This window comes from Oryzias latipes, chromosome 2, assembly GCF_053564925.1.
Source record: "Oryzias latipes strain Hd-rR chromosome 2, Olatipes_Hd-rR_3.1".
NCBI lineage: Eukaryota > Metazoa > Chordata > Actinopteri > Beloniformes > Adrianichthyidae > Oryzias > Oryzias latipes.
This window is the reverse complement of record NC_136238.1, coordinates 23,966,836-23,991,638: the sequence shown is the minus strand read 5'-3', so window position 1 is coordinate 23,991,638 and position 24,803 is coordinate 23,966,836. Positions and strand designations below refer to the sequence as shown.

General features: G+C 45.1%; 3 protein-coding genes across 6 annotated transcripts in view; 1 reads left to right on the top strand and 2 right to left on the bottom strand.

The window, feature by feature from the left end:
• LOC110016657 (uncharacterized) overlaps positions 1-24,803 on the top strand; it is a 310,438-nt gene that overhangs the window by 251,349 nt on the left and 34,286 nt on the right. The gene's annotated exons all lie outside the window — the stretch shown is intronic.
• Positions 97-6,446, bottom strand: LOC144987052 (uncharacterized). The gene is made up of 2 exons (XM_078935943.1): positions 431-6,446; positions 97-145 (listed from the first exon to the last, which is right to left on the bottom strand). Exon 1 carries the CDS (start codon positions 3,482-3,484, stop codon positions 1,304-1,306), a length of 2,181 nt encoding a protein of 726 aa, XP_078792069.1. The 5' UTR covers positions 3,485-6,446; the 3' UTR covers positions 97-145; positions 431-1,303.
• LOC105355306 (NACHT, LRR and PYD domains-containing protein 12-like) overlaps positions 6,623-24,803 on the bottom strand; it is a 122,049-nt gene continuing 103,868 nt past the window's right edge. For 2 of the 4 annotated variants that reach the window (XM_078934192.1, XM_078934204.1), the window contains 6 exons: positions 20,516-20,692; positions 19,266-19,442; positions 16,631-16,804; positions 12,236-12,409; positions 11,037-11,195; positions 6,623-9,195 (listed from right to left, as the gene is read on the bottom strand). In XM_078934192.1, the coding sequence (XP_078790318.1) occupies positions 9,192-9,195; positions 11,037-11,195; positions 12,236-12,409; positions 16,631-16,804; positions 19,266-19,442; positions 20,516-20,692 (865 nt within the window). In that variant the 3' untranslated portion in view covers positions 6,623-9,191. Of the gene's footprint in view, positions 9,196-10,343; positions 11,196-12,235; positions 12,410-16,630; positions 16,805-19,265; positions 19,443-20,515; positions 20,693-24,803 lie in introns of those variants that run through there. The other 2 variants (XM_023962271.2, XM_078934199.1) reach the window with 1 other exon arrangement.

The following is a 24,803-nucleotide window of genomic DNA, read 5'->3' as shown; positions in this document are numbered from 1 at the left end:
GAATCGCTTCCATATGATTCGGGTTAGGAGTTTAACCGTAAACAAGATGGGGTGTCGTCAGGACACAGGGAAGAGGAAAAAGGAGAGGTGACTCCACTTGTCAGACGTTCTGCATTTATTCCTTTGCTGAATATTCCAATTTAGTCTGTAAACAACAAAAATCCTCTCATCACTAAATAAATAACACAAATAGCCCTGCTGTAAATAAATAAATTACATAAAACAAGGAAACTGACTCAGTATGTCATTATGAAATAAACACCAAATAAGCAAAATGATAGGTAAATTGGCCACCTCCAGAATAGGCAAAATATAAGCAGATTTGCTTTAAACCTCATAGAAACAGTTACAACAGTGACACCTAGCGGCCGCGAATAACTGCACGAATAAAACGAGCGAAGCATATAAAACAAAGGATTCAAACACTTACGTTTTCTCAGTTACTTAATATTGAAATACAGCAAATGGAATGAACTGTGGTGTTAGACAAGGTTTTTGTTTTCCAACTTAAGTCTCTCTCTCTGCTGCTGGCCCAGAGCACATGGAAACAGGAACTAGCTCAACAAATCCAGAAAACCACAGAAGAAAAGGAACTCGGCATCACTTCCTGTGATGTCATCAACAATGGGCTGAGCCTTCACAACAGCCGCCCCCAAATGTGCAAGGCACATTTGCTTCAAATAAACATAAAGTGCAAACTCAAACTAATCTTCTCCAGATGGCAATGCAGGTAACATAACTAAACGAGCAACTGGTCGGGTGTACACATGTCCATTTATCTCAACATCAGCCGACCGGATGTGTCCATCATCACTCCGATGAATCTTAACAACTCTTCCTATGGGCCAGGAAGCTCGGGGCAGCTGAGGATCAACTAACATGATCACTGCACCCATGTAGAGTTCTGGGGTGGCTGAATGCCATTTCTTCCTGGTCTGCAAGGTGGGGAGGTATTCCCGAAGGAATCTTGCCCAAAAGTGGTCAGCGAGCACCTGTGAGTGCCGCCAATGTCTCCGACTCAGGATCTCAGTGTCTGGATAAGACCACCTGAGGCAGCGATCCGTCAGGCCGCCCCATCAGGAGACTGTTAGGTGTCACAGGGTCAATGTCTGCCACGTCCGCAGAGACGTAGCCCAGAGGTTTAGAGTTAAGGATCATCTCCACCTCCAAGAGCACAGTGAGAAGCACTTCCTCGTAGACTGGTTGGGCTCCAACAGATGTGTATAGGGCCATCTTCACACAACAAATTTCCCGCTCCCACACACCACCAAAGTGTGGAGCTGCTGGTGGGTTGAAGTGAAACCTAATTTTCTGCTGAGCAAGATGTTGCTGTAGGGGAGGGTTCCATGCTTGTAAAGGCCTCCTTGAGTTCACGTTCTCCACCTTTGAAGTTGGTCCCCCGATCAGACCAAATCTCCGCTGGTGTCCCACGTCTGGCGATGAATCTTCTTAGGGCCATGAGGTAGGCGTCCACGTCCATGCTTCTCAGGAGATCCAGGTGCACTGCTCTGGTTGTCAGACACTTGAAGATTATTCCCCAACGCTTTTCATGGCGTCTAGCCACTTTAACCAGCATTGGACCGAAACAATCTACACCAGTGGAGTAAAAAGCTGGCTTGAATATTCTTAGGCGAGCAGCTGGCAGGTCTGCCATTTTAGGGATGGCTGGTCTGGCCCTCCAGCGCCGGCATTCCACACAGGTGTGTTGGTATTTGCGGATGGCCTCCCTGCCACGTAATATCCAGAATGATCTCCGCAACTCCGCAAAGACCCGCTCTGGACCTGGATGGTGGAGGTCTTGGTCGTACCTTTTAATCAGCAGCAGCGTAACTGGATGTGTCGGATCTAGGACAATCGGGTGCAACGTTAAGTCACTAAGGCCCTCTAACCGACGCAGCCGACCACCTACTCTTATTAGGCCCGTTGACTGGTCCAGCTCAGGAGAGAGGGTAAGTAAGCGGCTGCTAGATGAGACTGACTTTCCTGCTGCTAACAGTTTGCAGTCCTCTGGGAAAGACTCTTGTTGTGCCTGCTGTATGACAAGTTTCTCCGCTTGGCGATACTCTTCGGCGATCGGAGGAGAATCTGAAGGGCTCGATGCATGGAGGGCATGGACTTTAGCCTCGATGCACTCCTGCCAGGTCTTGTAAACAGTAGCACTTTTACTGCTTGGTAAAGTAACTGCTAAACCACAGAAGGCAGTTTTCCGAAGCTCTGTAGAGTCTTCCTGTGGCTCCGTGCTAGGTCTCTCTGGCCAGGTGTCTGGGTCTTGGAGAAGAAAAGGAGGTCCTTGTGACCACCTATTAGGCTCTTTGAGGGCTCTCAGGGGTTTTCCTCTGGTCAGGTCATCCGCCGGATTGTTGACTGAATCCACATAGCGCCAGGTACCATTCTTTGTGAGCTCTTGGATCTCGGCTACTCTTCCTCCGACAAAGACCTTATAGCGACAGGATTGTGATTGCAGCCAGGTTAAAACTGTTGTGGAGTCGGACCATAACACCATCTGATTCACTGTCAGGGTGAGTTCTTTCTCCAGGACATGAGCTAGTTGGGCCGCTGTGAGGGCAGCGCAGAGTTCCAGACGGGGAATCGACTGGACGCGCTTAGGAGCCACTCGTGATCGTGCAAGAATGAAGGACAGGTGTACCTCACCGTTGCTGTCTTGAGTTCGCAGGTAGGCCACTGCTCCGTAGGCTTGCTCAGAGGCATCAGCAAAAATGTGGACTTGGTGCGTGGTTTCTCCTGAGGTGGTACTTACAGGCACATAAGGCCGTGGGAGAGACAGCAGAGGTAGAAACCGAAGCTCTGCCTCCCAATTGGTCCAGGCTTGAAGTAGTTCTGAGGGCAGGTTGGAGTCGTCCCAACCACGTTTCTTGTCCCATAACTGCCGAATGATGAGCTTTGCGCGGGTGGAGTAGGGCAACAGATAACCTAAGGGATCATACTGTGATGCTAGGACTTTGTAGATGTTCCTGAGAGTTGGTTTCTCATAGGTCACGAACCTATGTTTGTAGCCCAGGGTGTCTGTCTCCCAGTTCCAACTGAGGCCAAGGGTAGATTCTTGTGGATCTGACTTATCTTGTGCGAGCCACAGCTCCAGGCTCTCAGATCTGGCATCTTGAGGTAAGTGACTGAGTACACTTGCATCGTTGCAGGCCCACTGGCGTAAGTCAAAGCCTGCTGATGCTAGGAGGGCTCTTAGACGATCCACGAGGGACTTGGCTTCCTCTGATGAGTCCAGACTCTGTAAGCAGTTATCAACGTAGAAGCAGTTTTCCACTGAAAACTTCAGGTCCTCAATGGGATGGCTCTGATCTGCGACGAGGCGTTGAAGAGCATAAGTGGCGCAGCAGGGGCTGCATGTTGTTCCAAAGGGAAGGACCTGCCACTCAAAAACTCTCGGAGGTTCATCCACTCGTAGGTCCCGCCACAGGAACTTGAGGAGGGGGCGATCGCCAGGAAGGAGGCGGACCTGGTGGAACATCCCTTTGATGTCACCACTAACTGCAATGGGGTGCTCTCGGAATCTTAACAGGACTCCAAGCAATGAAGCCCCGAGGGTGGGGCCCGGTAGGAGGAACTGATTCAGGGACTGTCCATGGTACTCATGAGAGCAGTTGAAAACCAGCCGGGATTTCCCATTGTGGGTAACGAGATGATGGGGAATGTACCACTCCTCTTGGTCAAAGGTTTCTTGAGGGACTTCCTTCACAGCACCTGCATCTATGAGCTTCTTTATTTCTTTCTTGTACACCTCAGCTTGTTCTGGGTTCCTCAGAAGGCGTCTCTCCGTGCTGCGCAGCAGAGCCAAGAAGAGTCCCTTGATGCAGCTAGCAGTGGCATGTCTGGGTGGCGCAGTAATGGGGTGGCATATCTGTTGATGCCGTTCACCTCTGTGCGGATTGTCTTGGTTTCGAGCATGACCACAGCCTGTTGGTCCTGTTTGGAACGAACAACTTCCTTTTCAGGTCGGTACGGCACGGCATTTGCCAGAGCCTCTCCACATGCTTGTAAAGCTCTTCAAACTTTGGTGGGGATGAGGTAAACAGGCACTGCACTGCAATGGTAGGCCGCCCCGTCAGGTGAACTGGGCCTTGGAGGGTCCACCCTAGTCTTGTGTGAACTGCTGCTGGGCTGCCGGGGGGACCGAGTCTGACTGGCTCAATTGGTGTGATGAGGTGAGGCTGGTCAGAACCGATAAGGAGGAACGGTTCTGCATCTCTAAGAGCAGGAATAGGAAGACCACGTAGGTGGCTGAACTTCTTCTGCAGGCGTTCAATGGGATAGGTGTGCTGGGCTAGGCTGAGACGGTTAGCTGTAAAGGCACCCTCAATCTTGTAGCTGGTGTGAGGCCGAGCCACTGAGGAGATGTGAAAGGTCACAGCATATCCATGCAGGACCTGAATATCCTGTCTGACTGTGCGGAGAGGAAGATCTTCAGGTGTCCACTTAATGCCCAGAGCTTTGGCTGCTGATGGTAGCAGCATGGACCTTTCAGACCCATCATCCAGAATTGCGAATGCGCTCAGAGTCCGTCCACCATAATGGATGAGGATGGGAACCACCTTCAGCATGACTCGGCTTCCTGCTCCTGGTCGATCTAAGTAGAGGGTGTTGGAGGCAGAGCTGGTTAAGCAGCTTTCTTGCTTGGCTACTTCATGAGAAACTCTTTCAGTCTTTGCATTAATCTCATGAATGGGCAGGAGATGCGTTCCATTGCACAAGCTGCAAGGTTTCTTTAATGTGCACTGAGCAGCAAGGTGGGTTCGTGCACAACGCCAGCAACGCCTATTGACTTGAATCCAGTCTTTTAGCTGCTCTTTGGAGAGTTTGGCAACTTCACCACACTGACTGAGATAATGTTCATTGCTGTCACAATAGGCGCAGTACACTTTACTCTTAATCTTCTCTTTCATGTAACCAGCTTTAGATGACAAGATTGGTTTTGACTCACCAGCGCCATGGAGGACCATCACACTTTATTTGGCTGTACGAGTCTCGTTCTTCATGCTCGGCCTGTCTCTGGAAGTCTTTGGAGTGGTTTGGTTGTCAAACCCTTGACACCAGGACTCATAGCGTAACCACTCTGACAGGTCAATTAAGGTGTGGCTGGTTCCTGCCTGCTTAAACTGGTGTCTGCGGAAATCAGCACGCTGTTCAGGTGGAAGCTTGCTGAGGAGACGTGCAACGTGTGATCCACAGTCCAGTTCAACTTCACCTTCAGGGCCCAAGGTTTGCAGCAGCCCCACCAGAGACTGTATTTGGAGGGCAAACTTCTGAAATGCAGCGATATCTCCACGCTTCACTTCCGGTGCATCGAGAACACTGGCTATCTTTCTGAGGGCAAGTTGATGGGGTTGGCCAAACTTATCATGGAGAGCTGCCAGTGTGTCGGTGTAGGGGGTTGGAGAGTTCAGATAAGCATCTGCTATAAGCCTGGCTTCTTCCAGCTTAAGGTGGTCTACTAATACTTGGTATCTGAACAGTTCGGTGGTGTTAGCAGGAAGCAGGTTCTCTAGGGCTATGCGGAGCCTGGCAAACTCACTGGGGTCTGGATTTGTGAACTTAGGAATGGTAGGTTGAGGATCTCAATAGAGCTGTTCAGGTACTGCAGGTGGCATGTGGGGTTTAGCAGGCTGAATGCGTGGTGCTGCCCTCGTAACTGGAGATGGGGGCTGAGTTGGCTTAAAGAATGACTGCTTTGTATTTACAGAGGCTGCAGCCAGTGGTATATGTGGTGGAGGAGGAGGAGGCCACTGGGGGGAATTATCAGAGTCTCTAGAAGAGTAATATGCTTGGTTACTTGCCCCTTCAATCTTTAGTTGTTTCATATCCTGCTGCAGGTCTTCTTCAGGTTCAGGCCAGGGGGGAGGATCAGGCCAATCACTCTCCTCCTAAGGTTCTAGCTTAGGAAAGGAGATCTGGGGAACTTCAACTCTGAGATGTTGAGCTGGACTGTGGGACTGAGCAATTTCTGATTTCAGTGTCCGAGCGACATTGATTAGCTCTTTGATCTCGCTTCGAGCTTCATGAAGGTCTTTTAAGCCCGACTGGATCCACTGTTGTGACTGAAGCAGCTTGGCATTCTCCTCTTGAATAGCTCTGATCTCTGCAGAGAAGTGGGGGCCGTGGTGTGGTCCAGCCTGGTACCAGCGTGTGGGTGCAGACAGCGTTTCCCATCCCATATTTCTCCTCTGGAAGCAGCTTGGGGCTAGCTGAGGCGTCTCGGAGTGAGCAGCATTCTCCATGAAGCTTCCTGAGGGAGCTTGAGGTGGTTGGAAGAAACTCATCTGGGCTGGGTCCTCTTGCAGGGGGGCGAGAGTCCTCAGTGGCGGTGGTGAGCTCCACTGTGGTAGATCTCTTGGCTGATATCCCACATAATCTACTTCATAATCTTGAAGTCTGAGGGGACGTCTAATATGTCTCTTGGGCCTTACATCAGGGTGCATTTCTTCTGCTGGATCCATCTTGAGTACTGTTATTCCGGCTCGAAGGACCAGAATGTTGGGGAAGACTGTGAGGATGGAGGACTGTATTGCTGATTCGGGTTAGGAGTTTAACCGTAAACAAGATGGGGTGTCGGTCAGGACACAGGGAGGAGGAAAAAGGAGAGGTGACTCCACTTGTCAGACGTTCTGCATTTATTCCTTTGCTGAATATTCCAATTTAGTCTGTAAACAACAAAAATCCTCTCATCACTAAATAAATAACACAAATAGCCCTGCTGTAAATAAATAAATTACATAAAACAAGGAAACTGACTCAGTATGTCATTATGAAATGAACACCAAATAAGCAAAATGATAGGTAAATTGGCCACCTCCAGAATAGGCAAAATATAAGCAGATTTGCTTTAAACCTCATAGAAACAGTTACAACAGTGACACCTAGCAGCCGAGAAAAATAACTGCACGAATAAAACGAGCGAAGCATATAAAACAAAGGATTCAAACACTTACGTTTTCTCAGTTACTTAATATTGAAATACAGCAACTGGAATGAACTGTGGTGTTAGACAAGGTTTTTGTTTTCCAACTTAAGTCTCTCTCTCTGCTGCTGGCCCAGAGCACATGGAAACAGGAACTAGCTCAACAAATCCAGAAAACCACCGAAGAAGAAAAGGAACTCGGCATAATTTCCTGTGATGTCATCAACAATGGGCTGAGCCTTCACAACACCATCAATGAAGTCTGTCTGTCAGCAGCAATCCAACGCTGATGGGGTTTAGCTTGTGGAGGATTTGAATGTTCATTTGCTCTCAGGTTGGTTCTGTGCTGGAAGCCCCAACCCTCAGTTCAGTCAAGTTAGAAAGATGCTAACCAGCTGTTCCTTCTGTCACCATGGAAACACGGACCGCTTTAAAGTCGGACAGGATTTTCACGGAGCTGACTTCTAGACGTGGAGGATAAATACTCCAAGATGAATTCATCAGACATGAATCAAACAGTCTTTTCTACATAGAACAGAATGAAATCCACTGTGTTTTAGCAGCGTCTGTAGCATCACAGAGACGGTGTTCCACCAAAAACTGGGACCTGTTACATGTTGTTTCCTCATGACAGAGCTGCAGCTTTAATGTCAATAATATAGAAGAACAAGAATCCAAATTCCACATCTCTGATGCTAAACAGGGTCGGACCTGGTTAGTAATGACCCCTCCAAGTCCTTATCCTTGTTCCTACTCCTGTTACTCAGGGACTTTTTGTCACCATTTTTCCAGAAACATTTCTCCTTGATCTTGTTTTCTATTATGTTTTCTTCTTTATTTCCTTTTATTTTGGTATGCATTATTATTTAATGTATGATTTAAAAACAGTTGAATACCTTCTACAAGGGCACCATTGAGAACATCATGACTCAGAAATTCACATCCTGGTTTGGCAGCTGCAAGGTTCAGGACAAACAACGGCTCAGCAGGATTGTCAGGACTGCAAGCAGGATTGTTGGTGCACCTCTCCAGATCCTGGAGGAGTTATAGGAGCAGCGTATAACTCTGTTTGCTGTTTGCCACCCTCTCTTTTGAAGGAGTGTACCGCTCGCGTAAGCCCCCACATCTTGAAATGCCACAAGCTGCACAAGGCTTGTGTGATTTGGGAGGCATAAATGGCCTAGCTGGCACGCAGGCTGGGGACAAGGTAAAAGAGAAAGCTGCACCACTACCAGAGGCAGCAAATGGAAATGACGTGGTTGGGGCCTGAGGTTGGGATGGAACAACCAGCAGGATGGGAGCATTTGCAGTGCTTTGTGATGCTGTGGGACTCACTTTTGGCATAACCTTCCTACATGTTGCAGTAGGCTCAGTCAATTCCAATCTCCTCTTTTCTGCCCATCTCTTGTCAGTTAGTTGAAGGATGACAGGATATTGCACCTCTAGTCTGTTAGGCGCAGGACGGGAGTCTGGAAGATGTGGAGTGGCAGACAGTGGCTCTGCTGAGAGGACTCTTTGGCGCCAGGTGACTTGTGGTACCATGGTTGCCCTGTAGTTTGCCTTCTTGTCCTCACATGTAAGAAATGGAGAAATGGATTTAGAGTCGATGTTCGGTAGTGGGATGCGTAGCGCTGACAGGACAGGGTCGTCCCGTATGCGGTCCACTATACGTTTGTACTGAGCTCTAACTACAAGGTTTATTTTGGTTGCACTGTGTTTCTGGCTTGCTGGTGGTTTGTTTTTCAGCATTTTTATGAGCAAGTACAGAAGGCGTGAGTCTTCTGTAATCTGGGTTGCTTGAGCATGGGTCAACCTGGCAAATTGAGTTTTTTGTGCTGCAGTGTTTTCTGCCTTTGCCGGTCCAAGGCACCTGCCAAACAGAGTGCAGCCCCTTTTGGACTCATACTGGCCGTGGAGTTGAACAGCAGCGGTCTTTATCCTCTGGCGAATGTCAGCTGGGATGATGTGGCGATCGCTGTCATCAACTAACAGCAAAAGGGCCGTTGCTAAGCTTTCAACCTCCTCGAATCCAGGAGGGTGAAGCTTACTGAAACCCATCAGAACATCCTGCTGCGCTGGACTCACTTCCTCCATGACCCGCTCGTCTGAATTCATCTTAGAGTGTTCGGGATGGAGGGAGTCAATGGCGTCCTCACTGGCGTCGACCTCAAGGCTGATACCATCATCACAGCCTTCAACATCTTCAGGGTCCAAAGATCCATCTGGTTCTTTTTCTTTCTCCTCTTCACAAGATTGCTCCTTCTCACCTGCAAGATGAAAAAAAGGTTATTTAATGGAAAGATTTATTCAAATAAACCTCCTCTCACCGATCATCGCTACTATCTGGTCTTTAATGTGTGTATATGTTCTTAAATTAGTCTGATTTTGGACTGTTTTATCGCCAATTTATTTTTAGGTTAACTGCTAATTTTACTGAATGAATTGTTTAATATATTTATTTATATGTAAATACGCAATACACTAAGAACGTTGTATATTGAAAAAAACACTGCAATGAATATACAACGGCATGTCATTGACTTGTCAATAAAGATAGCTCAGTGGAATAGTCAGTGGTACGTACATCTAGAGGTCCTCGGTTTGAGCCTAGCCTTATATGTTTATTTTTTACGTATATTTTTTTCTTCATGTGATATGTATTTTGCTGTGGTAAGCACTTCTCACAAAAAATTTCACATGTTGTGTTGTTTTATATGTTTTTTTTATCACCATTAACAACATTGTTCTGTTTTACGTTTTTTCATCATCATTTCCACATTTAAGTGTTACAAGGAGCTTTGTTGAAACACATGTCGATAAACATCCAGTCCGCCACCAGATGCCGCTGTTCTGTGTGGATTCGATGCCCAGAATGGGTGGTTCATTTTTCCGGCACAATTACATGAACCCCAATGAGGCTTCATGGGGCTTCTATTCCCATCCCTAGAAAAAGGTAAGTTCATGTAGATGACGTGTTTACGGGTCCGTTCGTGGGTGTGTGTGCGCACGTGTGTTTACGTGTGTGTACGCCTGCAGCGGCAGCTGATGGTTCTAAACAGGCATGTTTTCCAACTCTTTAGCTTCTGCTGTTCATGGAGTCGTGTCCCTCTGTTCTTGGAAAGGAGAAACGTGCAGAGAACTTTTCCCATTTCCACTCCCTCCTTTCAGCTGCTGCCCACTGTTCCCCTCTGAATCAGGAGGGAGGAGCTCTCCTCTGTTCTGCCCACCCCCATCTAGAAAGACATCAGCACCACCTGAACATTCCAAAGCTCTTTTCCAACCCATTTCTACCGAGAAGGAACCAAACACATGAAGATTAGAACAGCTGGAACAGGATGAGGGGGAAGGCTAAAGATTCAAGTCTGTGTGTGAGTCAAAGATAGAATGAAGACAGACATCAATAGAAAACACAGAGTTGATTCAAAAGAGCATTTATTAGATCCAAACAGGCTGCAGGAATTTTACAGACAGCTTTCAGTTTGAAGCCTTTTGAAACTAAGATGCAGTTCTGCAAATAGCCAGCAGGTGTCTCCCTTCTCCCTCCTGCTTCAATGCAGTTGGTGTTGTTGCAGCAGCTGCATCAAAGTGATTCTCTGCATCCAGAGGCTGTCATTCCTCACTAAGATCCACTCTGTTCATTCATGTCCTCTGGAGAAAACAGGCTTTATGCTTAGAAAGTTTCTACTAGTTTCACACATTCTAGAAAATGAGGAGATTCAACTGGATTTAGATGAAACTTCTTTAAAACTGCAGCTAAAAATGCTGTCAGCATGAAAAAGAACAAAGTTTTACCCACAAAACACCAAAGAAAAAGGAAGTTCAATCAGAAAACTGTGGAAAACATCAATCAGACCAAAACTTTGAGTCTTTCAAACTGCATGAGTCAATATTTGATCATCAACAGAACAGAGATGATAGAAAAATGATTCAACTGACAGAGCTTCTGCTGCTCTGATTGGCTGACTGTTGTCCTGAAGCCTGTCATCATTCTCCTCAGAGCTTCACTGAGAAGCTGCAGCTTCACAGGAAACTCTGCATCTTTGCTTTCAGACTAACTTTAGGACCAAACATCTGGAAGCACTTGGACTGACTCCAACCCTCTACTGACCTCAGAGTCTGCAGTTTGGAGTTTGGACTCTCCACCAGATCCTGGAGCTGCTGAACTTTGGAAGAATCAAGGAAGTCGTACTGAAACTTCAGTTCGGTCAGGTAGGATGGGTTGGAGATCAGACAATCAACGATGCTCTTTGACAAAATGCATCTCAACCTGAATCCAGAACAAAGAGTTGAGTTTAGAGACAAAGTTCATGTTTTTCATCCTTCACTTCTTCTAAAGAGTTCAGAGCTGAAGAAGATCCGAAAGTTTGAAAAAAAGACCAAAGATGTGAAGCAACAGCAGCAGATCAGAAGAGTCCAGCAGAAGCAGAGAAGAAGAACATTCAGGAACATTCAGGACAACATGCAGCTGCTTCAGCAAAGAAGTCCAGATGTGTGAAAGTCAAACATCAGCCTGTGGCTGCATCCAAACCAACTGATGTTTCTGCAGCAACAGCAGAAAAAGTCCACTTCCTCTTTCTGCTCAGCTCTTCTCCAAACAGCAATGAATCATGGGAGAATTTCAGCAGCATGATGCTGGAAAGTCTTCCTCCCAGTTTTCAGGAGATGATCTTCCAGTCCTTCTCTGCTGCAGCCCTTCAAGCAGAGACTTTCAGCTCCAACAGATCAAAGCAGAGAGAAGAAGGAAGTGATGAGGAAGAGTCAGCAGCAAATGTTGGACATTGATCCCTGATCCATGACTTCAGCTCTGAATGAAGAGTCAGAAGCTGCTGGGAGCTTTGATGGATGATGTGATGATGTTTGTGGATGAAAAGGTGAGGATGTTTGTGGAGGATGTGTCTGTCAGAGCAGCATCCAGCTGCAGCATGACTCTGTCACTGTCTGCTCACAAACATCAGCCGCTGGACTCTCAGCTGCATCTGCTGAAACACAGCAGCAGGACTCAGAGTGCATGTGAGCGTGCACGGCTGCTTCTTCTGCACGCGCTTTAAAGGAGTCTGTTGGACCAAAGACACAAAGAAGAGCTGATGGCTGCAAGCAGAACTTTGTGGAGCACAAATGTCAGCAGACAGCTTTGGAACAAGCAGCTGCAGGAAGAAAAGAAGAAGTTCTTCTGCAGATCTTTGAAGAGAACAAGCAGCTGCAGGAAGATGCTGCTGCAGATGAGAATCTGGATATTTCTGCTCAATGTGGGTCAACACAACTTTATCATCATATTGATTTGAACACAACTGAAACATGGAGTCTGACCTCAGAGTCTGCAGTCTGCAGTCTGGACTCTCCAGAAAACCACCGAGAGGAAGAACTCCTGAATCCTGCAGGTTGTTGAAGGTCATGTCCAGTATTGTCAGAAAGGAATGGCTTTTCTCCAGAGCTGAGACCAGAACTTCACGGCTGATATCTGACAAACTGCAGAACCACAACCTGCAATCATACAGAAAAGTGTGTTCAGGAGCAGTGATGCAGCTGGAGGTCCAGGAACTTGGTCCATTCAGTCAGGTGGGACCCGCTTTGATGACAGACTGACAGATGACATTTTCACTGTTTGCTCATTTCTTTTGGATTTGGACCCAAAAACATGATCATGAATGAAAATGCAATAGATTAGAAATGACTTGAAATTAAGTTAAAACAGACGAGGAATTGAAATGTCATTGATCATCATGAAATGTTAACGACTAAATTTTTAAATTAAATAGATTTTAACCTTGATTTTACGCTTTGATTTAAAAAATGTCTGATTAAAATGTATTTTTCATCTTAAATCCTATATTGTAAAACACATTTTTAAATGATCACATTGCAGAAAAACAGCTGAAAAAGTTTTTCCTGACATCTCTAAACTGTAGAGGGGCCTTGAAAAGCATTAGGATCCACGCGGCCCAAAATGTCTGAATGTGGCCCTGAAGAGGAGCTGCTGATGGTTCTGCTGGTAGTCTAAAGGTTTTTGGCTGGTTCTGCTGGTAGTCCAAGGGTTTTAGTTGGTTCTGGTTCTGCTGTTAGTCTAAGGGTTTCAGCTGGTTTTGCTGGTAGTCTAAGGGTTTATGCTGGTTTTGGTTCTCATGACAATGGATTTTATAGTCTTTAGTGGCATCTAAGTAGCTTTTAACCCTTGTGCTATCCTAGGAACTTTAACATCATTTGTTGTTGTTAAAGAAGAGAAAATGTCAGCCTTAAAAGCTCAAACTTTAATGAAAAATGCATAGTTGCAGGACTTCTTACACATAAAAAATAAAACAAAGATTCTTTTTAATAATTTCTAAACATTTAGACATTTTAGACCTCTTTGACATGCAATTAAAATTATTTAGAAAAGCCCACCGATAAGTCAATAATAATAATATTAATAATTATAATAAGAATAGTAAATAAATAATAAGTCAATAATAATAATAAATATAACAACAAATAAATAATAAGTCAATATTAAATAATAACAAAGAAAGAAAAAATTGGTCAACAAAAAGTCCAAAAGTTAACAATAGATTTACAACAACCGAAAATCAGACAAAGAAAAACAATAGACTTCTATACCACTATTGATTCATTTGGTGATTAATTTGTGTAACACAGATGGTATGGTGTCGGCTTTCAAGTGAACAGTCTGTCTTCTTATCAAAATGTGTTTCCATAAAATGTTTTGAACATAGCCAGACTGTATTGCTAGTTGGTACCACAGTGATCCATCTGGTTTTGCTCTTTTGATAGCTAAGGCCCACTTTTTCCTTAAGTCTGAATCCATTGGAAACCTCCAAGAAAGGTTCTGTCACTGAGTCAGAAATGTATAAATCTAGATTACTTTAATAGCCTAGTCCTAGAATACTGTAGATAGGTTTAACAAAACAAAGTTTACATTTGACAGCACATTATCCGTACATCATGCAGCATGTTGATAATAGCTGTGCAGCATCATGCATTTCAACATGTGTACGATTAATGAAGCCCCTGCAGCATCAAGAGAAAAAAAATTATAGTACTTAACTGTCAAATGTTATGCCTTCCTCCTTCATGGAATCATTTTTCTGATTTGGGCAGTTGAAACACGCACAATGAACTGGCATTTTGCCAAAAAAATGTGTTCACATGTATGCACTGCAACAGTGACTTGACCTCACCAAGATGGCGGTGCTCTCCTCCCATGAGGAATCACGTGATGTCTCCTCTAGCGATATAACTCATTGGTTAGCCCTGCCTTCAGCCCCTAAGACTCATGGGAAGTGGGGAATCTTGGGTCTAAGACCAGGAGTGAGGGGGCTATGAGCAGAAAAGAGGTCCATACTGTTTGGCTATTTGTGGGTACGGTAAAGTAATTGGGCTTTAACACTGGTTGGGAGGGATATGGTCAGCTCTTCAACATTTGAATAAGCAGCTTAATAGATGACTTCATTTATACCATGAAGAACTAATGAAATAAATATTACTTAAATATTAACGATATAGTGATTGTTTCCCTGAAACAGTCATGAACAAGCTGAGTAATTGCTATATTTTCACATTTCATCAATAATGTCAACATGAACAGTGAAATATTCAGTTTTTATCATCGTAAATCTGACTTCAGAGGAGTCAGTGCCTCACCAGCCATCAAGCTCCCTGCACGTCACTGAGTAGTTAGTTGTGTGTGTCAAAGAGAGGCAGAAAAAAGAGAGAGATTGTGTGCGTGTTTATGAGATGAGAGAGAGGTGCCTGTGTCTGTGGAGGGGGTATCTGACATCCAGGGTAGTTGCTGTGTTAACTCTGGCTAAGCTGCTTTTGTTGTGTGTATTGAGGATGGACACTTTCCTTGAAAAAAAGCACAAGTACAATACTTGCAGCTGTATTGTAGGGAGAGGGGTGTTTTATAGAAAATAATACGGCTTTAATTGTGTGTTTGTGTGTGTACGTCTTGGCAGGTCCGTATGTGGTCTGGCTCTTTGACTCTCATAGTGAAAAAATTCGGCTCTTGGTGTCAAACTTGTTCACCACCCCTTTTCTAAGGGTTTTTGCTGGTTCTGCTGCTCCCAAAGTTCCTTCTTCTCATCATAGAAATTTTGGACGTGCCCAGCGTAATGACGTCATCTGCATCTCTGCTTTACGACTAGCCCTCCTTAGTGGTGATAACCAAAACCACATGTCTCTATGTCAGATCACATCAACTGGAGACCATTTGACACAGTAATCCAACATGAACTCTTACTGCATCAATCCAAACTAGCTGATGATGCTGCAAGGTATTGTGAAGCTAGCCCTCACCATGCTGAAGACAACAGTGGATGACATGGCTGCTAAACCAATGGCTCTGATTGGTGGAGCTAATGTGGCTTTAATGAAAGAACCTGATCAAAGACCACACTGTGAGACTAAACATCCTGATAACCTGAAAGACCTGAATGCAGAGCAGATGATCCAGAAAGCAGAAGAGTCAGAGAAGAATGGGACACTTCAGCAGACACTTCGCAGCCATGCAGAATCCCAAAGTCAAGCTGCTGTGAAAGCAAGTTTGATGGTGGCAGAGGAGATGGCCACTTCAGCCAGACCATTGACCCAGGGAGAAGTTGTGAAGAGCTGCAGTATCATTCTTACAGCTGGTTCCATTTGGGGTCTGATTTCTATCTAGATAGAACTATTTCCTTTTTACTTCAATATTTTTCTCAGCAAAGAGACCCAGAAGTAATTGTTCCTGCAGTTCAGCAGAAAAGCAGAAAGCTAGTGCAGAACATGAAAGTCTTCCTTCACTTCCATTCTTGATGCTCTACACAGACAATTGTTCTTTCGTGTGGATTTGGACTTCATCTTTGGAGAATCCTGAAAACACTTCTTGAGATCACCTTGGATTTGATCCACTGGTGGTTTCAACACAGTTGTGTCTTCATTTGAATGGAAATGTCTAATATTCAGTCAGTGAACTTTCAATGACACTTCTTTTTGGTCCATGTCCATCAGTTGTTTGCAGCTTTTCATTGTGTTCATGAAGTGTTAAACTCTATTCTAAATGTCCTTTTATTGTCTTTGGGACTGAGTTGAACTTTTAAGGTTTCAGCATTTTTAGTATTCTGAAAACTCTTCTGAATACAAAGTTACAAAAATAAAGTGTCATTTTTTAAGTGACAGTTTTTTATTTCCAGTTGTAAATGAATCTGCAGTCATTTCTGGTTTTCAGTGACTGAATGATGCACTGACCAACGAACACTTTGTGTGTTTTTGTTGTTCTAGTGACATTCAAAGGAAATGTCTGTTCAAGATTCAATATTTAAATAATATAATAATAATAAAATAATAATATTTAATAGTTCTTTTCAAACTATCTTCTTCAAATAAATTTCATGTAGAATCCTTTGAATGGTTTTCTGAAAACTGGAAGCTGAAAACTAATTTGGACGCCAACATAAACTTTCTCTACAAGCCAATTTGTGAACATTTTTCTGACATGAAATGGATCCGTGTTCAAAAATAGTTTGGAGATCCTGATTTACAAGATCCTGACTGAAACAGATCAGTTTCTATCAATCATCAGAACATTAAATTCAATTGATGAAGAAAATGTGAACCAATCATCACTTTGTTTTAAACACGGCTGTAGACAGAAAATCTTCCAGTGAAATATCAGAAAGTTCTTCACCTGATCCGTGCTTCTCATCCTTCAGGGAGTACAACTTCCTTACTGACCTCAGAGTCTGCAGTCTGCAGTCTGGACTCTCCAGAAAACCACACAGATGAAGAACTCCTGAATCCTGCAGGTTGTTACCGCTCAGGTCCAGTTCTGTCAGGTTGGACGGGTTTTTCTTCAGAGCTGAGCCCAGAGCTTCACAGCTGATCTCTGACAAACTGCATCTTTTCAACCTGAAATCAGACAGAAAAGTGTGTTAAGGAGCAGTGATGCAGCTGGAGGTCCAGGAACTTGGTCCATTCAGTCAGGTGGGACTCGCCTAGATGACAGACTGACAGATGACATTTTACCTTATTGCTCATTCCTTTTGTATTTGGACCCAAAAACATGATCATGAATGAAAATACAATAGATTAGAAATGACTTGAAATGAAGTTAAAACAGATGAAAAAATTGAAATGTCATTAATCATCATGATTTATTCAGGACTACATATTTAAAGCTTCCATTTCAAAAGTGAGTGACCTTGGGAGCATTTAGGGCAGTCAACTCAGGCAGGCGGTATTTAGGTCACGCCCCTGGGGCGGATCAGTTGATCAACTCACTTGTGCAGTGTCCTATTTAAGTCCATGAAATAAATTTACAAGGAATGTTAAATACAATGAATGACTGGTGTAACAAATGGAAATTCACCATCAATGGTGATAAAACATAAATATTTTCCCTGTGGGGCGTCTGGGTGTGGGATGGGGGGCAGGGGTTGGGCAGTGCAAAAGTCTGCTCAGGCAGGGTGCCGTCTCGTCCCCCGAGAATGTCTGGAGTCAGCCTGTGCCCCGGCTGCTCGGGGCTGTGTCTGGTCTGGGCGTGGGGCTTGCCTGCATCAGGGGCTGGGCCCCTGTCGCCTATGGTCCCGGGGCAGAGTTGGTGCCTGCCTGGTTGGCCTCCCTGCTCGTTGGGCACCTCACGTTGGCTTGGCCGGGGCTGATGGGGGGTGGACAGTCAGCTGGCTGAAGGGGGTGGGGGAACTTGTGGTCGATGGGGGTCGTCTGAGGGGTCCAGAGCTCAGGCACCTGGGGACAGAGCTCCCGTTGGGGACCTGGTTGCCTGGACCTGGGGCTCTGATCTGCAACTTGGGGATGGTGTCTAGCCTTTCCCCTCCCTGGCTGTGTGGTCTTGGGGGTCTAGTGATGGGGTCTGGTGCACTCTGCGGCACCTCTGCCACACTGTGCAGCTTAACCTGGTGTACCGTGTCTGGGTGGGGGTGGGGAGACGGGGTTCCAGCTGCACCAATCTATCTTGGAGCATGACCAGTCTCCTTGTTTATACCTCACCAAGAAGCCTGGGAGTTGGTAGCATGGCGGGGGGGCACTAAACTAGCTAGCCAATAAATAAATATATAAAGACTTTTAATCAGTGGGGGGGGGGGATAATTAAGGAAATAAATAAGGTTTAATAGATCCCCCAATCAGGCTTTGGTAGCTTTAGACACGGGGCAACCACCAATTTTAATTGCAGCCCTTCTTGGTACACACACTACACACTTAACACCAACATACACAAATAGACTCACGCAGGCCCCTGTGGTGGACACGTTGGGTGATCAGATTCTGCTGTTAAAGAGTGGAAGGGTCTGAATCGCCCGGTCCACTCATTTTAATTGCACCTCCTTAGATACACATACGCACACAGCGAGAGGGAGATGGTCACATTGTTCCCTGTCTCCTGCACCCCAGGCTGGGTGGGATTTGCCAGCGTCTGCTGCTGGGGTGTTGGTGGGGTAGTGGGGGTTCCTGTGTCCCTGCCCTCGCGGCTCTTTTCCACACAGAGAAGTAGTCTACAAAATCTGAGCAGGGTGGACCGGATCCCCCTGGAAGTGGGTGGGGCCCCTTTTTTGGGGATACCGCGGAACCCCAATTTTCCCATTGTTGCTCGCAGCAACTAGAGCCTGTTCCTCAGGCTCACCGTCCCCTGGCTCTGTCTAGGGCCTCTGCTGGTCGCCTGTATCCGCCTGCCAGTCGGGCGGTCGGTTTCTACCGCTTCCCCCATTTTGTCCTCAGTAGGCCATCCCGGCGTGCCTCTGGGGTTAGGGGTAGGTGGGGGCTCAGGACTCTAGGGCGGTGGCGTGCCTCTCATTTAGGTGCCAGTGTAGGTCTCGAGTGGTCGGGGCATTGGGTATAGGTCCGGAGCGCCTTGGGTGGGGCGGGACCCTGCCCAGGCGGGGGCTCCGGCTCTGTTCGCTCTCTCTGTTCCTCCTACTCCTCGGCCAGGGGGCTGCTGGGTCTTGGCCTCTGTTTCCTTCTCTGTGGTGGGGGTCCGGAGCGCGGGAGGGTGGTTGCTCCCCACTCCTTGTCTAATGGTGGGGCTCTTGGATGCCTGGATAGGTCGGGTTGCTGCGCCGTCTGCCCCTAGCTCTGGGGTGTGGGGTTTCGGGCCTCCTGCCTTTGCTGAAGCATTCAGTGTGATCAAGATACACTCTAAGAAGCACACATTAATTCAACCCAGCTGCTTATTCCCTTTAGCACAAATATGGGCATTGGTATTGTTTTTACACCTCTCTTGATGAAGAAAATCTGAACCAATCACCAGTTTTTTTGACACACGACTGTAGACAGAAAATCTTTAGGTGAAACATCAGAATGTTCATCACCTGATCCGTTCTTCTCATCCTTCAGGTAGTTCTGCTTCTTTACTGACCTCAGAGTCTGCAGTTTGCAGTCTGGACTCTCCAGAAAACCACACAGATGAAGAACTCCTGAATCCTGCAGGTTCTGGTTCCCGCTCAGGTCCAGTTCTGTCAGATTGGACGGGTTTTTCTTCAGAGCTGAGACCAGAGCTTCACAGCTGATCTCTGACAAACTGCATTTCTCCAACCTGCAATCAGAGAGTAAAGTGTGTTCACGGGCAGTGATGCAGCTGGAGGTCCAGGAACTTGGTCCATTCAGTCAGGTGGGATTTAAAGCTTTGATTTCAAAAATGTCAGATTAAATTGTATTTCCTCATCTTGAATCCTAAATTGTAAAATGCATTTTAAAATGTTCACATTGCAGAAAAACAGCTGAAAAAGTATTTTGTGCTCCTCTGAAAGCATTTCCTGACATTTCAAAAATGTAGAGGGGCCTTGAAAAACATGAGGATCCACGGGGCCCAAAATTTCTGAATGTGGTCCTGAAGAGGAGCTGATGATGGTTCTGCTGGTAGTCTGAGGGTTTCAGCTGGTTCTGCTGGTAGTCTAAGGTTTCAGATGGTTCTGGTTCTGCTGTCAGTCTAAGGGTTTCAGCTGGTTCTGCTGCTCCCAAAGTTCCTTTTTTTAATCCCAGAATCCTGGACGTGCTCAGCGTGATGACCACATTAGCATCTCTGCTTTACGACTAGCGCCCCCTTAGTGGTGAAAATCCAAACCACATTTCTTTATGTCAGATCAAGTCAACTACAGAACATTTGACAGAATAACCAAACATGAACTCTTACCGCATCCATCCAAACTAGCTGATGATGCTGAAAGTTATTGTGAAGCTAGCCCTCACCATGCTGAAGACAACAGTGGATTCTGACACAGAGCCTTTAAAAACCCATTAAAATCCCATCTATTTTCTTCAAATAAATTTGATGTAGAATCCTAGCTTTCAGTTTTTCTGAAAACTGGAAGCTGAAAACTAAATTGGACGCCAACTTAAACTTTCTACAGGCCGATCTGTGATTTTTTCTGACATGAAATGGATCCGTGTTTAAACTAGGTTGGAGATCCTGATTTACAAGATCCTGGTTGAAACAGATCAATTTTCTATCAATCATCAAAACAATCAATTCAATTGATGAAGAAAATCTGAACCAATCAGTTTGTTTCAAACATGGCTGTAGACAGAAAATCTTCCAGTAAAACATCTGAAAGTTCTTCACCTGATCTATTCTTCTCATCCTTCAGGGAATTCAGCTTCTTTACTGACCTCAGAGTCTGCAGTCTGCAGTCTGGACTCTCCAGAAAACCACACAGATGAAGAACTCCTGAATCCTGCAGGTTCTTGTTCACGCCCAGGTCCAGTTCTGTCAGATTAGACGGGTTTTTCTTCAGAGCTGAGACCAGAACTTCACAGCTGATCTCTGACAAACTGCAGTCCTTCAACCTGCAATCAGACAGAAAAGTGTGTTTAGGAGCAGTGATGCAGCTGGAGGTCCAGGAACTTGGTCCATTCAGTCAGGTTGGACTCGCCCTGATGACAGACTGACGGATGACATTTTTATCGTTTGCTCCTTTCTTTTGGATTCTGACCCAAAAACATAATCATGAATGAAAATGCAATAGATTAGAAATGACTTGAAATGAAGTTAAAACAGACGAGGAATTAAATGTCATTTATCACCATAAATTATTAATGATTACATATTTCAAATAAAATAGATTTTGCTTTTATTTAAAGCTTCCATTTCAAAAATGTCATATTAAAAATAAATAAATAAAAGGACATAGGCTGTGTCCATATTCTAATCCTACTCCCTATGTCCTTGTTAGGGATGACTGTGAGGATGGAGGACTGTGTCACTGATTCAGGCTAGGAGTTTAACAGGAAAAAAAGATGGGATGGTCGGTCAGGACACAGGGAGGAGGAAAAAGAGATGTGACTCCACTTGGCAGATGTTCCAAAATTATTCTGTTGCTGATTAACATTCCAAGTCCGTCTGTAGACAGCAAAGGATCCCTCTCATCCGTACACAAAAGCACAAACTGACCTGCTGTAAATAAACATTTTTGGGCTTTATAATCCCTCTCGGGTTAATGCAGGACAGTAAACCATCAAACTAGGTCACAGAGACACAGAAACTGTGTGGAAGCAGCTGTCATACAGACACAGCTCTCTGAGCAGGAGGGAAGCTGCCGGTACTAGAATGAACCCAGACATGGAGACGTGATTACCCATGTTTTTGCAGAGCTCTTGCATTGTAAACAGCATAAACACAGACATCACTCCATGTACCGATCAGGATAAAAACATTAGCTGGAAGCTTCTCCCACGAGCGGCTGTGGCGTCAAGCTCAGGAACACTTTTGGACAGGCGGGAGACAGAGAATTTGATGCGTGAATCGTGTTTGGTGTGAACGCAGCATCACGGATATTTTACTAAATTAGCTTGTTCAATTGTGGAAATCAGTCGGCCAAACAAGTCCCTTGCCATCTCATCTAGGACTTTTTCACTGTATTTGGTTCCTCAGCACATCCATTCTGATCAAAGGGCACATTTCGGGAGCGTCTCCTGAAAAAATTGTTTGCAGATGGATTAAAGAACCTCCCACTACTCCATATCAGCCAATAGGGAATGGAGTTGTTTAGAGATACAATAGGGGTCTGGGAACATGAGAAGAACTCACCTTCTCAGAGTAAAGCAAGGTGGCTGCAAATTCTGCAGATGCTCAATTCCTGTTCTGATGCCCCTGAGCATAACACCACTGGATTTGCAGCATTTTTCCTTATGTTAGGAGGATTCCATGGTCGCCTGTTGACGTGGTTTTTCAGAAATAGACTGGTTGTTGATTATCATGAGTTTGTCACCCAAATGAAAAATGATCTTTGAAAAGCTGCAAAGATTGCTGAGCAGAACTCACTGAGATTGTTGTTCTGATGTGTTACTGTGAAACATGAAATGTCTTGCTATATTATTAAGTATTAAATGACACATCATTTTCCAGATATGTGCATGTTTGTGCAGAGGTCTGTCAGATAAATCTTCCATCATGAATGTATGACTATACTTCCAACCTGTAAAAAGTTGTGTACATGTGTAAACTAAGTCATGCAATCTACTTATGACACACTTACTTTGTATCATTATCTCCCCCATCTTTAACATCCCCCTCTATCTCTATTTATTTCTCTTCTTTTCTTCCGTCCAGTCCAACAAGGAATGCATACAAATATAATAATCATAAATAAAGCTTAGCCTTAAATACAAAAAGGGTTTATACAAATATAGTTTTTGTCTGAAAATCCATAAACCCTTATTGTAATAGTAACATCTGTCCAACACAAGTGGCCTTCAGCTCTGATCTGCTTAATATTTTGTCCTCCGTAAACTTAAAATCATTATTTTTTAATAGTTTATAATATTAAAATAGTTAATGTTAAAGAAACTTTAGTTGATATCTATGAAAAAGACTGGAAAGTGAAACTGCTTCAAAAACCAAATTTACAAACTTATTTGCAAATTAAGTATAATTTCTCTACTGAGCCATATGTTAGGTACAATTGAAGAAGAGGACAGAGATTCTCAACTTAGAGCAGGAGTGCTCCCCCTACAGGTGGAAGTAGGGCGCTTTAAAGGTACCTCGGAATCAGAATCAGAATCAGAATCAGAATCACTTTATTTGCCAAGTACAGCGCATGTACAGGGAATTTGACTTCGGTTACTTGTGCTCTCGTGCAAACTAGCAAGGAGAAGGATAGTAGAAGGATAAATAATATAAAAGAAGGTAAGTGTAAGGTAGCTGTATGAATAAATAAACATAACTGAATAAGGAAATAGATTGAAATAACAAGACAAAAAGATAAAAAATGAAAAATGCAGCAGCAGTAATTCCAGTTGGACAGTTTATATGATTGTACAGTGTCCTTGAGTAGTCTGGAGTCAGGTGTTCATAAGAGTGACAGCTTGGGGGAAGAAGCTGTCTTTGTGGCGAGTGGTTTTGGTTCGCAGTGTCCTAAAGCGTCGCCCTGACGGGAGGAGGCTAAAAAGGCAGTGTCCAGGATGAGAGGGGTCTTTTACGATCCTGCCAGCCCGCTTCCTGGCACGGGATCGGTACAGGTCCTGAATGGGGAGAAGGCTGGAACCAATAATCCTCTCAGCAGATCTGATGATTCTCTGAAGTCTGTTTCTGTCGTGTCTGGTAGCTGAACCAAACCAGACCGTGATGGATGTGGTCAGGACAGACTGGATTATTGCAGTGTAGAAAATGGTCAGCAGCTCCTGAGGCAGGTTGAACTTCTTGAGTTGTCGCAGGAAGTACAACCTCTGCTGAGCCTTTTTCCGGAGTGAGTCAATGTGAGCGGTCCAATTAAGGTCCCGTGAGATGGTGGACCCCAGGAACCTGTGTGAGTCTGTTGAGGGGACAGTGCTGTTGAGAATTGTGAGTGGGGGGGGAGTGGAGGGGTTCCTCCTGAAGTCCACTGTCATCTCCACTGTTTTGAGTGGGTTCAGCTCCAAGTGGTTCTGGCTGCTCCAGAGGACTAGCCGCTCCACTTCTCCTCTATATGCAGTCTCATCACCGTCCCGGATGAGCCCAATGACTGTGGTGTCATCTGCAAACTTCAAGAGTTTCACAGAGGGGGCTCCTGATCTGCAGTCATTGGTGTAGAGGGAGAAGAGCAGAGGGGAGAGAACACACCCCTGGGGGGCGCCAGTGTTCAGGATCCGGGTGCTGGATGTGAAGCGACCCAGTTTTACCTGCTGCCTCCTGTCGGTGAGGAAACTGATGATCCACTGACAGGTGGGGAGAGGCACGGCGAGCTGGGACAACTTCTGGTGGAGGAGCTCTGGGACGATGGTATTAAATGCAGAGCTATAGTCCACGAATAGGACCCGTGCGTAGGTGTCTGCAGAGTCCAGGTGGTGCAGGATGTAGTGGAGAGCCATGTTGACTGCGTCGTCCCCTGACCTGTTTGCTCTGTAGGCAAACTGCAGGGGGTCGGTCAGGAGAAAAGACTGAGGTCTGTGAGCTGCAAGTGGTTATGGATGAATCTCATTTTCTGTTTTATTGTCCTTTGTATGACAAAAACAGACTTTGTTTGTATGAGGTGATAGAAAAGAAATGTCCTGATTTGTTTTGGTTATCTGAAGATAACATTTTACGTTGGCTTTTTGAAAATGAAAGTTTCTTTTTGGCAACTTTTAATACAAAGGCATGGACAATAAGAATGGACACTTTGTATTCTTTTAGACTCTGATTGCCATGCAGGCTGGACACATGAGTGCATGACACTTCAATCAAATCAAACTTAAATTTAACAGAAATTGAAGGGGGGGGTGAATGTAACAGGTGTAAAGATTTTTGTTCGATTCAGTAAAATGGAAAATTAAAGCCACCTCTTGGCGGAATACTGTACCTGCACTGCAGTATAAAAGCAAAGGATTATGAGGAGCCCTCAGATGTTAGAGGGGTTCCCAGCATGACATCAGAACTATGTCATGAGTGAAAATGACCATAAATGGTTCAATAATTATTCCTAATTGTAATCTTGGCTTGGCT